This window comes from Gadus morhua, chromosome 23 (assembly GCF_902167405.1).
Source record: "Gadus morhua chromosome 23, gadMor3.0, whole genome shotgun sequence".
NCBI lineage: Eukaryota > Metazoa > Chordata > Actinopteri > Gadiformes > Gadidae > Gadus > Gadus morhua.
This window is the reverse complement of record NC_044070.1, coordinates 1,550,837-1,568,299: the sequence shown is the minus strand read 5'-3', so window position 1 is coordinate 1,568,299 and position 17,463 is coordinate 1,550,837. Positions and strand designations below refer to the sequence as shown.

The 17,463-nt window shown below is 48.4% G+C and overlaps 1 protein-coding gene across 1 annotated transcript in view; it reads right to left on the bottom strand.

Annotated features, from left to right (window-relative positions):
- vipr1b (vasoactive intestinal peptide receptor 1b) overlaps positions 1-17,463 on the bottom strand; it is a 76,961-nt gene that overhangs the window by 24,612 nt on the left and 34,886 nt on the right. Inside the window, exons 4-6 of the mRNA XM_030348617.1 lie at positions 6,281-6,381; positions 5,205-5,302; positions 514-642 (exon numbers count right to left, since the gene is read on the bottom strand). Coding sequence (XP_030204477.1) covers positions 514-642; positions 5,205-5,302; positions 6,281-6,381 — 328 coding nt within the window. The remainder of the gene's footprint in view (positions 1-513; positions 643-5,204; positions 5,303-6,280; positions 6,382-17,463) is intronic.

The window sequence follows — 17,463 nt, the reverse complement described above, 5'->3', positions numbered from 1 at the left end:
GTTTCATTATTTATGCTGTTCTCATGCTCTTTCTTATTACTGCTATTTACTGCTATTTCAGGGCAGGATATATGCTCAGGTTCTAAAATACTTTACAAAACATGCCCTGTCTGGTGGCTGTTAGACGTCATTCTTGAACTGCACTTTTATTTTATTATTGAAATAGTATAAACTATTGACATGTTTGATTTCATGGAAATGCAACTTTTTTTGTTAAATGTTTGTGTGGCTGCACTTTGTAACTAAGGAACTAATAAATGAGGCATAGAAAAAGAGTTTGTGTCATGTCGTGTAAAGGTTTTGGTTGTTTAATTATTCTATATCATAACATTATTGTAATTCAGCTATTCATGGTACACACTACATGCAGATGCAATATAGACCTCACTTTCAAATGCAAGTAACTAGTAATATGAAATATATTACATTTTGGAAGTAACTTGCCCAACACTGGCCCCCATATCCTAACCTCACCGTTGAGCTGAAGGTGTGTAGGTCTGTGGACTTACCGACCCTGAGGAGCAGTTGTCCTCCTCCCCCACCTCGTACAGCACCACGTCTTTCACGAACACGGACACCGCTTTCAGGATGAAGGACACGAACAGGTGGAGGTGGATGTAGTTCCTGGTGCAGTGCAGCTTCCTGCAGGTGGAGGACATCAGCAGGCAGAGTCCTTTAGATGGCTTATGATTGGGACACACACACACACCATACACACGCACATTGACCATACACACACACCATACACAATACACACATACCACACACACCCAACATACGCACGCACACCGACCTTACGCACACACGGACCATACACACGCACCATACACACCCACCATACACACCCACACACCATACCCATGCACACACACCATACACACTCCTCATTCGTTACACAAGCACCATGCACACCAACCATACACAAACATACACACACCATTCACACACTCACACTAACACAAACATTGCTACAGTCCACTGGGTAGGCTGGTAGACTGATTTATCCAGCACACATCTAGGTGGACATGCCCACTGTGATGTCATGAGGGACAGATTTCCGTAACGGCTAATCGGCCCACACCTGGTGGGATATCATGGGACCTTTAATGAGAAACATGGGCCTGTGCTTCATGTAACTGTTGGCTAATTTCTCCCCACAAAAAAGCAGATGCTAGGAGAGGGTCAGAGCATGTAGAAGTATATTAAGGTGAGTGCTGCATGCAGTGCTCAACTATTCTTCTTCTTAAGTTTTATCAAATATATTCTTCCTGAAATTGACGGTGTTTCTGGATGCTCTTTCTTTTTCATATATTTTCTAGAGCTGTCAGTTAAACGCGTTATTAACGGCGTTAACGCAAACCAAATTTAACGGCGTTAAATTTTTTATCGCGCGATTAACGCAATTATTTTATAAAAATAAATAACTTTTTTTTTTTTTTTTTTTTGGCTCAAAACAAAGAAGCAGTAATAATAATAATAATACATTTAATTTAGAGGCGCCTTTCAAGACACCCAAGGTCACCTAATGGACAGTCATTTGAACATAGCAGTCAGTAGCCTGACTGCTATGTTCAAATGACATTTGTTCAAAGCAGTCGTTTAATTGCACTATAGGCTCCTTTTTTGTATCGTCCTGTTTTGATCAGTGTATATGCCAATGTTGTTATCAATAAAAAATCATTTGCACAAGGCAAGCCGATGCACTTCACCATGTTGATAAGAGAATTAAAATGAGAAGAATTATGGGACAAAAAAATCAAGGGATATTTAGCATAGAAAAATAATTTGTGATTAATCGCGATTAATTAGAGTTAACTATGACATTAATGCGATTAATCACGATTAAATATTTTAATCGCTTGACAGCTCTAATATTTTCCTTTCTCCTTGTTATCAGATTTAAGTTTCAACAACTCGATTTTCTATTGTCTAGCTTTCAGAAGTGAAACTTCCTGATTACCCCCTGCAAGTACTCCAAAGTCCCTCAAGAGGTACGCGTACCACTGTTTGAGAACCACTGGCTTAGAGAATAGTCATGATGCCAATGTAAGCTGACAATATTCATTCGTAGTGTCAAGAGCGGGGGATTGTGGGATTGTGGTCAAAAGGGAGCGAGCAGAGGATCAATCCCCTGACGCTGTCACAGAACAGAGACATCACTGTCCACCTGATCCCTTCAGGCTCCCACAACGCCGTCCCGCGGGGGAGACACAGCAAATCAGAAGGCCTGGTTGGAGGGGAGCGTGGGGAGGTGGGGGGATGGACAACTAATTTCTGGTGTCTGTGTTTGTTCTCCCCCCCCGCTATGCTGCCACGGTTTAACGTAAGCCTTCTTATTATTTTAATTTCTATGCCAACAGCGTAGGGGGTCAATCAAAGATAATTCACTGTCATATGCTGGAGCAGTTAGCTGGCCCCCCTTTGACAACAGAATAGATGTCATCTCCAGACTACTATTACATGAAGCCAAGAGTTAAGGAGGTATCGAGCACACAGGAAGTTAAAAGCCTTAAAGTTAAGTTTAGAAAAAACTCAATCTCACTCTTTCGCTTTCTCTCTCTCGTTCCTGTCTCTCTCTCTCTCTCTCTCGTTCCTGTCTCTCACTCTCTCTCTCTCCCCCCCTCTCTCCCTCCCTCCCCCCCTCTCCCTCCCTCTCCCTCTCCTCTCTCTCTCTCCCTCTCTCTTTCTCTCTCTCTTACTCTCCTAACTCTCTCACACTCTCCTCTTCCCCTCTCTCTATCCCTTTCTCGTGTCTCTTTCTCTCTCTCAGAACAAATAACGGCATGGTGGGGTTTTAGGAGCAGGGTTGGGAATTAGTGACAGGATGTGGAATTAGGTGCGGAAGGGTGGGGCATTAGGAGCAGGGTGGGCTATTAGGGGCCACAGATCGGGGGCATTAGGGGATGCAGGGATGAGCATTAGCAGCAGGATGGAGAATTAGGGGCGGGGTGGGGCATTAGGGGCAGCAGGGTTGGATATTAGGGGCTGAGCGGAGGCATAAAGGGCAGCAGGGTTGGATATTAGGGGCAACAGGGTGGGGGTATTAGAGGCAGCAGGATGGGGCATTAGGAGTAGGGTGGGGCAGCAGGGTGGGGCATTAGCAGCAGTGTGGGGAATTAGAGGCAGGGTAAGGCCATAGGAGCAGGGTGGGGCATTAGGAGCAGGGTGGGGCATTAGTGGTAGGGTGGGGTATTAGGAGAAGGGTGGACCGTTACGGGCAACAGGGTGGGGAATTAGGAGCTGGGTGGGGCATTAGGAGCAGCAAGGTGATGTATTAGGTGCAGGCTGGGGGTATTAGGGGCAAGGTGGGGCATTAGCGGCAGCAGGTCGGGGCATTAGGAGCTAGGTGGGGAATTAAGAGGAGGGTGGGGCATTAGGAGCCGGGTGGGTATTAGGGGCAGTGTGGGGTATTAGGATTAGGGTGGGGCATTAGGGGCATCAGGGTGGAGCATTAGGAGATGGTGGGGCATTAGGGGCAGCAGGGTGGGGCATTAGGGACAGTATGGGATATTAGGGGCAGCATGGAGGGTATTAGGGGCAGGGTGGGGCATTAGGGGCAGCAGGATGGGGAATTGTGAGCTGAGTGGTCACTTAGGGGCAGGGTGGGGCATTAGGAGCAGGGTTGGGCATTAGGAGCAGGGAGAGGCATTAGAAGCAGGATGGGGCACTAAGAGCAGGCTGGGGGTATTAAGGGCAGGGTGGGGCATTAGGGGCAGCAGGTGGGGGCATTAGGAGCTGGGTGGTGACTTAGGGGCAGGATGGGGCATTAGGAGCCGGGTGGGCATTAGGGGCAGTGTGGGGTATTAGGAGCAGGGTGGGGCATTAGGGGCAGGGTGTGGCATTAGAAGCAGGTTGGGGCATTAGGAGCAGGGTTGGGCATGAGGAACAGGGATTGGCATTAGAAGCAGGGAGGGGCATTAGGGGCAGCAGGGTGGGGTATTAGGAGCAGGTTGGGCATTAGGAGCAGGGTGGGGCCTTAGGTGCAGGCTGGGTCATTAGGAGCAGGATGGGGTACTAGAAGCAGGGGCGGGCTCAGGGGCAGGGTGGGGCATTAGGTGCAGGGTGGGGCATTAGGGGAAGTGTGGGATATTAGGGGCACCAGGATGGTGCGTTAGGAGCAGGGTGGGGGTATTAGGGGCTGGGTGGGGCATTAGGGCAGGGTGGGGCATTAGGAGCAGGGTGGGGTATTAGGAGCAGGGTGGGGCTGTAGGAGCAGGGTGGGGAATAAGGGGCAGCAGGGTGGGGCATTAGGAGCAGGGTGAGATATTAGAGGCAGCAGGATTGGGCATTAGGAGGAGGGTGGGGCATTAGGGGCAGCAGGGTGGGGCATAAGGGGCAGTATGGGATATTAGGGGCAGCAGGATGGGGCATTATGAGCAGAGTGGAGGCTATTAGGGGCAGGGTTGGACATTAGGAACAGCAGGGTGGGGCATTAGGAGCTGAGTGGTGACTTAGGGGCAGGGTGGGGCATTAGGAGCCGGGCGGTGATTAGGGGCAGTGTAGGGTATTAAGAACAGGGTGGGGCATTAGAGGAAGGGTGTGGCATTAGGAGCAGGATGGGAAATTAGGAGCAGGGTTGGGCATTAGGAGCAGGAAGGGGCATTAGAAGCAGGATGGGGCACTAGGAGCAGGATGGGGGTGTTAAGGGCCGGGTGGGGCATTAGGGGCAGCAGGTCGGGGCATTAGGAGCTGGGTGGTGACTTAGGGGCAGGGTGGGGCATTAGGAGCCGGGCGGGCATTAGGGGCAGTGTGGGGTATTAGGAGCAGCCGGGTTGGGCATTAAGAGCAGGGTGGGGCATTAGGAGCAGGCAGGGGCATTAGGAGCAGGCTGGGTCATTAGGAGCAGGATGGGGTACTAGAAACAGGGGCGGGCTCAGGGGCAGGGTGGGCATTAGGAGCTGTGTGGGGCATTAGGGGCAGGGTGGGGTATTAGGAGCAGATTGGGGCATTAGGAGCAGGGTGGGGAATTAGGGGCAGCAGGGTGGGGCATTAGGAGCAGGTTGAGATATAAGGGGCAGCAGGATGGGGTATTAGGAGCATGGTGGGGCATTAGGAGCATCAGGGTGGGACATTAGGAGCAGCAGGGTGGGGCATTAGGGGCCGCAGGGTGGGGCATTAGTAGCAGCAGGGTGGAGCATTAGGTGCAGCAGGGTGGGAGATTAGGAGCAGGGTAGGGTGTTTGATGTGTGGGTCCCAGTGCTTACCTGAAGATGCAGAGGATGAGGACGGCAGTGAGGAGCGAGGCGAGGGAGACGCTGTGGCCGATGGTGTAGCCCACCTTCACCTGCCAGAAGAACCTCCCCTGCAGGAGACAGCAGACACTTACAAACAACAAAAGGGCTTCTGATGGAAACACAAAGATGCTTGTTGTTGGGTGTGTGATGCTGCTGGACAGAGGAAAGGCTTTGAAGATGTCCTTGTGGTGTCAGAGCGATGTCCTATGCCTGTCTAACTCCAGGGGGCCGGAGGGTTTGATCACCAACGCTTGGCGCTTTGTGGTCGGCGTCTTTGAGCAAGCCCCCTTTGTTCTCCTTAGTGGTCTGAAAGATCCTTCTTGAGAGGCATTGGACAGAAATGTCGGCTGCTATCGAGTACCTGCATCTACCAAGGACATGTTATTTATTTCCTATATATTTACTCATTAAATTACAACATGACATTATCCATTACTCAATGCAGGGGTTAAAAGGCTCTCTCTTCTAAGGCAGGTCTGACCAAGCGAACATTTGGCATCAGAAGAGACAGACGAAGACAACATTAAAGAACGCCCTCCTATCCATCAGGATATTCAGCCTCCACAGACAGACAGAGAGAAACGAGGGCCAGCTCCCTGCCGCCCGCTGAACCATCTCTCAGAACACACGCCCCTCCACAGATAGACAGAGTGAAACGAGGCCCAGACGTCCTGAATGCTGAAACATCTCTCCAGACACAGCCTTCCACAGACGGAGAGATTGAAACGCTGGCCAGGCGTCCTGAACGCTGAAACATCTCTCAGGACACACACGCATTTTATGATACCTTTGGAGAACCGTCCAGATCATTATCAATTTGAGGTTTGGCAGTACTGTCGACTCCCTGACGAGAGGGAGATACACGCAGTCTTCTGTGTTTTAGGATTTCAAGGGTGGACATGAGTAAACCATTGTCAGCTCCTGAATCTCCTGCCGGCAAATAAACAATCCCCCTGGCTCTGTGAGCTGGCTCCCTGCTGTGTGGCGGAAAGATCCCGCTAGGGTGCGGGGGGGCCCTCAGGGTCTCTGTCGGTGTGTGGCCTCACCTCGTCCCCGCTGATGTTGTGGTTGTAGCCACAGTTGACGGCAATGTCGATGGGCAGCATCTCGCTCCAGCCGTCCGCGGTGCAGGTCTTGGAGAGGTTACCTGGAAACAGAACGTTGGTTCAGAGAACGCCGGTCTGCACACCCCGGCAGAGGGAATGGGACCGGCAGCCTTACAGATCCCATATCATGCTTTTTTAGGGTTTGTAATTGCACTTGGGGGTACTAATAGAATAGGGTTACATGCATGTATGTTCGAAATACCTCTTATTATTCTCAGACTATTCATCTCTGCAAAATCTATTTCAGTGTCTTTCAAAAACATTCTGTTTTGTATCATGACGCTTTAAGGCCCGCATCCCGACTTGCCCAGTCTGCTGTGATTGGTCAGCACGCCTACTCTGTTTCGATTGGTCGAATGCTTTGCGAAATATTTGAACACAAACGGGCTGTCTCACACACTTATTGAGGGGCGTTCTTGGGGGACGCTAATGCTCCCCCTGGCTCATACTTAGATTTTCTAGCTTATCAGACGTAAAACATGTATACGTCATATAGCAGTCTAAAGCAAAGGGGAAAGTTGAAAAACCATGATACCACCCCTTTAACATGGTACTACTGTGGGGGAGGCCCTGTGTAGACAATGTCCTGTTAGGAGGACACTCAGTGAAAGGTTACATGCAGCGGCAGCTGAAATGTCTACGTGAGCTCACTGTATAAGAGTTTCTGATTATCATCTCTGTCTCCGGAAAGGAAATGCAAATTTGAACGTTGAAACACAAGTCCATAGTATGCATGTGTGAGCCATGACAGCCCATTCAGTTATCTGATGCATGTGATGAAAACAAGTCTGTTTTCGTGATTTGACCTTCCTACTTGCTTGAATATTTTTAGGCATTGAGAAGAAGGTCTAAAAACCCTTGCTGCAATGCAGTCAACGCTAAAAATGTTCCTGTCTGCGGAAGAGGCTGGGGTCTGGACCACACTGTATACTGCAGTGCTGCTGTCACTGAGAGGTCTGGCGTTGTGGAGCTGAGGCTAGGGTCTGGACCATGCTGTAGTGCTGCTGTCACTGAGAAGTCTGGTGATCTATCGCTGCATTACAGGATGGAGAGAGAGAGCCTCGTAGCTCGGACAGAATTCCAAAGTAAAATGAAAACAAAAGAAAAGGGCATTCATAATGAGATCATCTAATGTGATAGTGCCATCTACAAGTTTCGCAGTGTTCACAAAATACACTTCATCTTCTACATGTTTTCACCACATGTTCCAGTGGAGTATATAAGACTGGAATAGCCGTTTCTAAAAGAACAGGGTGTCTGTAGGCAACACGACTCCCCTGAACAAGAGAAGATATCAAATGTAATGGGATCCATACCACAGTTGCTTAATACTAGGTCCTTGAGACTCGTTTAATCCCTCCCCCTACCTTCCCTTGAATTTGTTAATTACTGAACATTAAACACTGGGGTTGTATAAAACTGCCCGGCTCTTAAAGGCTGTCGGGAGACAAATAGAAGGGAAAGGTTCAATCCTCGGCCCCATTCAAAAGACACTTACAGGTCCACATTCAGAAGATCTGTCACTGAAAAGACCCCCACCTCCTCTCACAGCCGGTCTGTCACTCAAAAGACCACCACCTCCTCTCACAGCCGGTCTGTCACTCAAAAAACCACTACCTCCCCTCACAGCCGGTCTGTCACTCAAAAGCCCGCCACCCCCTCTGACAGCCAGTCTGTCACTCAAGATACCACCAACTCCCACTACAGCAGGTCTATCACTCAGAGAGGTGAGTATTCATATGAACAACACCTGTATTCTGTGTGTGTGTGTGTGTGTGTGTGTGTGTGTGTGTGTGTGTGTGTGTGTGTGTGTGTGTGTGTGTGTGTGTGTGTGAGAGTGAGAGTGAGAGAGAGAGAGAGAACACCTTTGAGTCACTACAATGAGACGGAGGATCGTAAAGCTGTTCCTGGAGTATTTCCATAGCAGCCTCACTGGGCGTGACTATAATGTAAGAATAAGCCAGGAACAGAAACCCGGCAACTTAACATCAGGGTTCATTATATCAGAATATAGGGGTTGGTTGGTTTTGTGATTGTGCAAATTGAAGAGGAGGAGGCTTCGCCCTTTCTCGTTGTGTTGTGTATATGATGTGAGTTTCTATAGTGTTTGATTGTGTAATCAAAATGCAGAGGGAACAACACCATTCCATCGATACAATTCAGCACAGCTTATAGAGCACAACTTGTTGAACCCTGAAACTGCCTTAAACCCCCTCCCTGAAAGACTGGGAGAACATTAGCCTTTTGGCTCTATGTGTGTGCATGTGCATGTGAATGTGCGTGTGCATGTGCGTGTGCGTGTGCGTGTGTGTGTGTGTGTGTGAGAAATATTGCCTGTAGGTCCAGTATATGCGTTTACAATGAGTGTTCATTCTCAGAGGAAGAGCAACAGGTTTTTTTCAGGGCTTTAAATTGAAACTGGGCAGGAATAAGCCAAAACCCAGTCCCACCCATCTGTCTGGGTGCAATGGGTAATTGCAGCCAATCTTCAATCAGAACACTTGCTTTCATCTCTTTCCCGCCCGGAAGCTCTAGATAATTAAATGGCCCAGAGTCGAGCAGGGATTCAACATGTTCCCTGCAATACGAGTAGAGCCTTTTTCTTATTTATTGACCCTATCTCATCATGGAGGGGGACACCAGTGCAATCACATGACCACCCAATGCTTTTGTTTTGAAAATCCTAACTGTGAAATAATAGATGTGATGGAAATGATTGCAAGTTGAGGTTTTAAGTGTGCTTTGTCAGAAAAGATAATTATAAGGACAAGGGTATAAAACCAACAATATAATATATCAGTTTCACATTTCTCTGGATCGTTTTGCAATGGAGTTCCTCATCTACGAAAATAATGTAGGGATATTACTGACTTGTATTTGCTCATTCAGTTGTTGTCTTTCCTTAATGAAAATGCAGTGTAATGCAACACAAGAAGTGCTGATAAAACAGGTTTTTGTGGAGTGGAAGCTACACAACATGTTGGCGGAGCTGGATCCCAACACCTCCCACTCCTGCTAATGGAGAGCAGCCTGCTCTCATGTTAATCAAATCATTGCTGCCTGCAAATGGTGTGTTGGCGGGTGATTGAAAGTGTCCTGTGTGTGAATCAGAAGGCCCCGCTAAGGAGGTCAGGGCTTCACTGCTCCTGCTACGCGATAGTGAGTGTATCAATGTTTAGCGTACAACATTGTACAATAATATATACAATATTGCCCAACATTCAGCTAATCATGCACACATTCACACACCGATGGCAACCATGCAAGGCGACAGCCAGCTTGGTAGTTAGGGTGAGGCGTCTTGCTCAGGGACACCTCAACACTGAGCTAAAAGGAGCCGGAGATCAAACTTGCAACCTTCCGGTTACCAGCAAACCCACTCTACCTTCTGAGCCACATACCGCCCCCTCCGGTCTAGTGAGCGTATCAATGTTGAGTGCCCAGTGAGCGTATGAATGTTGAGTGCCTAGTGAGCTTATCAATGTTGAGTACCCAGTGAGCGTATCAATGTTTAGTGTCTAGTGAGCGTATCAATGTTTAGTGTCTAGTGAGCATAACTGTTCTGCCCCCGCTTCTTTGTGTGTGTGGCGCGAACGAGCCTGGTACATCAGCTCGGCAGATAGCTAACAGTTTTCCCTCATAAAGAATGAAGCAGCTTGTTTCCTTTCCAAACTTTACTTAGGAAGCACTGTAAAACTGGACAGATACAAAATACATCTTTCAGTATCACATACAGACGTTCAAGAACAATATTCATATATTGTCTGTTTAAAACGTTTCATAACAAACATTAACACATGCGTTAGCTTAAGGCTAACGTCTATTGGAAATTACATTAAGATGCTCGCGATTAGCATAAAGGATCAAAATATACAAGATAGCTGTATGACATCTACTTACAGGCAAACGTGTTTTCTGGCCAACCAATACAAAAGAGAAAAATACGTGACTGTTGTTTCACCATGCATCGTCGAACTACGGCGAGACTGCTAGTACAAAAACATTGCGTTAAAAGTTGACCACTAGGGGTCTCCCTTTCACCAAATAAACATCAGAACAGCACACTCCCCGCTTGTTATAATGCGTTATGACACTATTCCCCTTTTACAAGTAGAACAACTTCAGAGACTGGTCTAGAATACACCCGTTGAGTACCCTGTCTGACCACCCTCACATCTACTTTGCGAACTTTAGAGTCTTTGCTGGGAATGGCATTCAACACCACTCCGACAGGCCATTCATTCCGCTTGCCCTGTGCATCCTTGAGCAGCACAACATCTCCTTCGCTCAGGTTTGGCTTGTCAACGTGCCACTTTCTCCTTGGCTGGAGTGAAACCAAGTACTCTTGAAGCCAGCGTTTCCAGAATGCGTCGGCCAACGCCTGTACCTGCTTCCGCTGCTTGATTTATAAGTCTTTAAGGTCGTACTCTCCAATGGGTGGAAGCACTGGGTTGACTTTCTGTGTTAGCAGCATGGCAGGTGTAAGGACTGTAGGCATGTCTGGATCAGATGACACTGGAACAAGGGGTCTGCCGTTCATAATGGCCATGACTTCAGACATGAGTGTGACCAAAACTTCATGAGACAGATGGGCAGTGTTTGTCTTTAAAAGCAGTGCATCCAGTATTCTGCGGGCAATGCCTATCATCCGTTCCCACACTCCACCCATATGGGAAGAGTGTGGAGGGTTAAAGGTCCAGGTGCTGCTTTGGTCTTCAAGGTAAGTAGTCAGTTCATGGTCACCAGATTTGATCTGCAGTTCCTTGCATGTGCCTATGAAGTTTGTTCCCCTGTCAGAACGGAACAGGCGGACAGGGCCACGGACAGCTGTGAATCTCCTTAGTGCATTAACAAAGCTTGAGGAGGACAGAGACTCTAGCACTTCGATATGTACTGCTCTTGTGACCATGCAAGTAAAGATGACAGCCCAACGTTTATTTTCTGCTATGCCACCTTGCGTGCACCTTGTGCTTATGGTCCATGGACCGAACACATCAACACCTACATTTGTGAACGGGGGGCCTGGGTCAAGCCGTTCAGCAGGTAGGTTCGACATTATTTGTTCTTCCATTTTTCCTCTCAGCTTGTTACAGGTTACACACTTGTGAATGATGCTTGACACCAGTCTCTTGCCTCCAATCAGCCACAGTCCAGCAGAGCGAACAGCGCCCTCTGTCAGATGTCATCCCTGATGAGCAACCTTTTCATGGTAATGCCTCACCAATAAGGTTGCTACGTGGTGCTTTTTGGGGACGATGATTGGGTGTTTCTCTTCCCAAGGTAAGTCGGCCAAAGGAATCCGTCCTCCAACTCTTAGCAGGCCGTCTGCGTCCACAATTGGATTCAGTTTCCTCAGAAGACTGGACTTTGGGACAACTTCACCTCTGGAAAGGCATTTCATCTCCTCAGCAAACGCATCGTGTTGAGCATTTCTGACGATTATTAGTTTTGCTTGTGTAATCTCATTCTTATTGTTGACTGAGTCCTTTGTGTAGGACCTGGCCTTGTGTATGAGCTTGGTAACGGCTCGACTGAGTAACTTCCAGCTGGAGAAGCGTTCAAATCGGTTTGACCCCAGCTGACATTCAAAGGCCTTGGTTATGAAGGCTTGGACCTGTGGACGTATGTCTATGTCCGCTTCAGGGTCAATTAGCCCAAATGCCTCTGGCGGTGGGGTGTCTTTGGCTAAGAAAGCTGGACCTTTGAGCCAGTTGGTGTCTTTCAACATGGCTGCTGGCACTGAACGAGTTCCATGGTCTGCAGGGTTGTGTTCAGTGCTGACAAAGTGCCACTGTTCAGCGCTTGTGGACTTCCTGATGCGAGTGACTCTGTTGGTTACGCATACATAAAATCGTCTGTTATCGTTGTTGATGTAGCCTAATACGATTCGGCTGTCTGTGTAGAATGTGACCTTGTGGATGTCTGTGTCGAGTTATTCTGTGATTAACTGGTAGCCGTGGTACAGTGTGTGGAGGATGAGGTGCCAGCTTTGACTTGCCCATGACGAATCCAATGTGAGTGTGTCCATTTTCATCTGTTGCTTTAAGATAGGCCACTGCTGATATGGCCATAGTGGAAGCATCAGAGAAGACACAGAGTTATCTATGTTTGGTGGAGCACAAAGAAACAGGCACATAGGTTATTTCAATCTGAAGCTGCTCAAGCTCATGGAGTGAGTCGGTCCACATTTTCCACTGTTCCTCTTTTAGCGCTGGCAGGGGAGCATCCCATTCAGCTTGTTCGGCAGACAGCTCCATGACTAAGGCCTTTCCTTGAATTGTGACAGGTGCCACGTAGCCCAGGGGGTCATAAAGCCCATTTGCAGTAGACAGGATTCCCCTTCTAGTAAATGGCTTCTTCTCTCTGGATACACGGAAAGTGAATGTGTCTGACTGCAAGTTCCAGGTGAGTCCCAAGCTGCGCTGCAGTGGCAAGGGGTCAGCAGTTAGCTCCAGATCCACTAAGTTTTTGGCCCGCTCCTCAGGCGGAAAGGCATCCATCACAGTGCGGCTGTTAGAGGCTATTTTGTGTAGCTTAATGCTTGACTCTGCTAACATTTCTTTTGTACTTTGCAGGACGGCAATGGCCTTTTCTTCAGTGGGGAATGAGGATAGCCCATCATCAACATAGAAGTTTCTCATGACAAACTGTCTGGCTTCGCTGCCGTGTTCCTTTTCTCCATGCAGGGATTCTTTTCTCAGGCTGTAGATGGCTACCGCTGGGGAAGGAGAGTTGCCGAAAACATGTACCTTCATCCGGTACTCAGTGATGCGTTTGGTTGGGTTGTTATCTTCAAACCACAAAAATCTCAGAAAATCTCGATGCTCTTTCTGGACAATGAAGCAGTAGAACATCTGCTGCACATCGGCTGTTACTGCTACAGGCTCTCTGCGGAAGTGCATCAGGACCCCCAGTAAGGTGTTGTTCATGTCAGGCCCACTGAGAAGGACGTCATTGAGGGAGGTACCTTCGTGCTTCGCACCGGAATCAAACACTACCCGTATCTGGTCCTTTTTCGGTGGGTGATAAACACCGAATATTGGTAAGTACCAGCACTCTTGTTGAGGCCTCAGCTCTGGAGCAGGCTCTGCTTGGTCTGCGTCAAACATGGCTTGCATGAAGTTGAAGAACTGTTCTTTCATGGCACTTTTCTTCTCCAGCATGCGACGGAGGGAGGCGAGACGATTGACAGCATGCTGCCTGTTGTTGGGCAGACGCGGCCTATTTGGCCTGAATGGCAGCGGTGCTACCCAGCAGTTTGCGTTATTCATGTAGACTTCCTTATCCATGAGGTCAAGAAACAACTCATCTTCGATGGAAAGGCCAACTTGGTCGTCACGCTGTGTTCTTTGAAACACGTTTCTGCCCAGGCTGTCTATTTCATTGGTTGCAGGAGACACGCATGGAGAGGTGTGGGGTGGCACAGCACTGTCAATCTTCTTTCTGACTGTTAAGCTGCTGTTGCATGGGCTGAGGAGGGAGTGGTGCCCGCTTATCAGCACACTGGTTCTGAAGATGCTGACAGTGGTGGGTTTGTGTGTTCTTCCCAGACACCAGGCATGCAAACTGGCTCGGGGTGAAAAAGGTGAGAATGATGCGTGAGCTGAGAAAAACACAGACCCACTATAGGGTTCCAGGTTTATACTCCGGGGAGCTTTCTTTTACATTTTTTAATGTGTTAGGGTTAGTCACAAGCTAAAAAAAATTACAGGACTGCGCACAATTACAAACAAAGCATTAATTTATTATGTGCAAGGGCAGCCCCAATAGGTACATAATTTATCACAAAATTAAGAAAGAATATTGAGAATAATAAAAAGAGGTGGGAGGACAGGGCAATAGGAGTATGCCATTATTTATTTTTCTTCTTGGCCTGGACCAGTGTCTCAAGGGCCCGCTTTCGAGCGACTTCTCTCGGCTATATCGACTAGTATGTATCAACACAACTGGTGACCCGCTGAAAAATTCTCTTTTGGCGCGTTTCCACCGGAGGGTGCGTTCGGTTCGGTTCGCAAAGTTGCGGCACGGTTCGCGTTTCCACCACCAAAAGTGGGCGTGACATGGGGATAAAAACAAACCGCGAGGTATTATTCTGGACAATGGACGTGTCGCGTAAAACGTTAGCTTGGGCGAACAAGGAGGTGGAGCATGGACCTATTAAAGAAGACAATACTTTATTAAAGCATGCAATTGTGATGTAGAACAAAATAAAAAGAAAACCAAGGTGCTTGCATGATATTGAAGCCTACAGCGATCGTTACTTAACTTGTGTGGTGGTGCCTTATCATTTGTTTACCCGCACTCTCATTGGCTGAATCGATGAGAACGTTTTAGATAATATAAGGTCGCGGGGAGACGAAGCTCTGTTCGTTTGTATATTTTATTTACGTGACCATATTTTTGTTATGTTTGTTTTGGGAATCAGTTCTCGTCGTTCACCTTCGGGATGTTTACGTGGCTGCCGCGGCGATCGACATCCGGCCTACCATGAGGGTACTGTCGGCGGTGGAAACGCTCGGTGGAAACGAGGCATTTAAAGGCTCCGCTGGGCTCACGCTTGGCCGTTTCAGATGGTAGGCGACTTTCCGCTCGCGCTGTCGGATGTCCGCGCGGCTTCACGAGCGAGCGCATGCGTTCGACGAGCACGGAAGCGACAGTTCCACGGGAGTGCGCCCACTTGTCGTGCCGCCTGACAGAATGCTGCGCCTTCTCTCTGTCCGCTCGCTATTAGCAGGCGCTACAAGGACTCCATGGCTGGCCATCAGACCCCCCCCCCCCCCCCCCCCCCCCCAAAATGTTTTCTCAACGGATCTCCACGAATCACACAAGTGGTCAATTTTGTCTTCAAAACGGCGAATTTCGCCGAAAGGTGACTAGTTTGCATGCCTGAGACACACATCTCCGATTATCACCCATCCCAGGTCGAGTCGTTGGGCAAACGGTGCTTTGTGTGGCCCGTTACATTGTTCTCGCACTTTGTGCACCTGAATTAGGTCTCTTCCGAGGAGAAGGAGGATGGACGCTTCTGGGTCCAGGACTGGGATTTTGTCTGCCAAGTGTTTGAGGTCAGGATGGTGTCTGACTGCATCTGGTGACGGTATTTCAGACCTGTCGTCTGGCAGCATGTCACACTCAATCAGCGTAGGCAAAGGAATGTGGATGTTGCCGTCTATTGACTCCACCATGAGGTTGCTGGCTCGCCGTCCGGCCGTATCCACCACTCCTGAGCACGTCTTCAAAGTGTATTGTTTTCCTGTGCCTTGAATTCCAAAGTGTTCAAAGAATTCTGTTCTGCCTAGCGACTTGTTGCTCTGCTCATCAAGAACAATGTAGGTCTTCATGGCTAGGTGTCTTTGACCTGCAGGATACACTAATGCAAGACAGATTTTGGAGCATGATTTTGAAGTGTTCACACTTCCACAGATTTCCGTGTATTTCGACGTCACAGACGGAATGGCTTCCAGCGTCCGCCGCTCCCCGCTGTGATCCACGGTACTCACATGAGCCTCGGTTTTCCATGGAGCAGGACCTGGATGTAGCCCTGCTGGGTGTCTGTCGCTGTTGCACTCCTGGCACAGCACAGGCTTCCCACAGTCCTTAGCAACATGAGTGGACGACGCACAACATTTGAAACAGATGTGTTTTTCCTTCAGATACGCTTTTCTTTCTTCCAGAGTTTTGTTTCTGAAGCTACGACATTTTCTCAATGGATGAGGCTTGTTATGTAGTGGACACTGTTTGTCTGGGTCATCATGTTTCCTGACTGCTGTGTTGTTATCATCGCAACTTGTTGAGATTTCAGTCCTACTCACAGCAACTGATGTTCTTGTGTGATGACTGGACGGCTGGAAAACACTCTTTTCTGTCTTTGTTGTACGCCATGCTTCTGTTATGCTAGCAAAGCTAGGATCGTTGCGTGTTTTTGCTTGTTCACAGACAAAGTTGATAAAGACTGAAAAAGGAGGATATGGTACTCCTTGTAACGTGATCCTACGGTAATCCACCTCTCTTGCAGGTTGGACGGGAGTTTCTGGACTATTGGGTTTACTCCAGGGGAGGTGTTGAGGTATGCAAGACCAGGTAGGAATCCATCTGCCCTGGCTGCTTCAAGTTCCATGAGAATATCTCCCAGTTCTCTTAGCTTGTGGTTTTCTTTGACTGAGATTTTAGGAAATTCTTCAACTTTTCCTAGAAGAGCGTTTTCAATCACCTCTGGTGAGCCATACACATCTTCCAGTCTTTGCCATAACATCCTGAGGCCTGAAGGTGGAATGTGAATGTGCACCGCTCTGATTCTTTTAGCTTGCTCAGACGACGAAGGCCCCAGCCATTTGCACAGCAGATCAAGCTCCTCTCTGGGAGAGAGTTTTAGGTCGTCGGTGGAGCTGTTGAAAGATGCCTTCCAGGCCCAGTAGTTCTCTGGCTTGTCCTCAAACTTCAGCAGGCCCGAACTCACCAGCTCACGTCGCATCAGGTACCTCCCTAGGTCTGTTGCAGCCACAGCGCTGGATGAGCTTGTGTTGGACATAGGGAATGACTGTGTGTGGTAAGGCTGGGAAGGTTGGAAATCATCACTGGTTGGTTTCAGGTTGTAGGAGAGCCCTCTGTAGCTGTATGATTTTTTCTGTGCAGTGCTGGTTGCCTGATTTAGGATCCAGGTGTCTTCTCCTGTGAGTGTGTGGGGTTGAGGCAGCTCAATAAATTCATGGTCACTGCTTTCACTCAGATGTGCATGGCCCTGGTTTTCGCATTTGTTTGCTTCACCACTGTCCATGGTAGGCTGGCGCTCTGGTGAATGTGAAGTTTTCTGTGGCTTTGCATCTGATGGTGAGACTGTGACTGTATTTACCATGCAGGCTGCTTTTTCACCCTGATAGGACTGGTGACCTGGATTTGTAACAGGAGTCTGCATTTCAGCATTTGAATTGTGCATTTCGACTTGGGTTAGAGGTTCTGTGTTTTCATTTGCTCTCCTTTTAATTGGGCATGACAATTCATAATCATATTCTTCAGCGGCTGCTTGTAAGATTAAAGCTTCAGCGTTTGCAGCCGCCGCTGCCTTTTCTAATTTCAGTTCATGCAGACTGGCGTTTAGAATGGCTTGCTGTTTTAGTAGCTCTGCC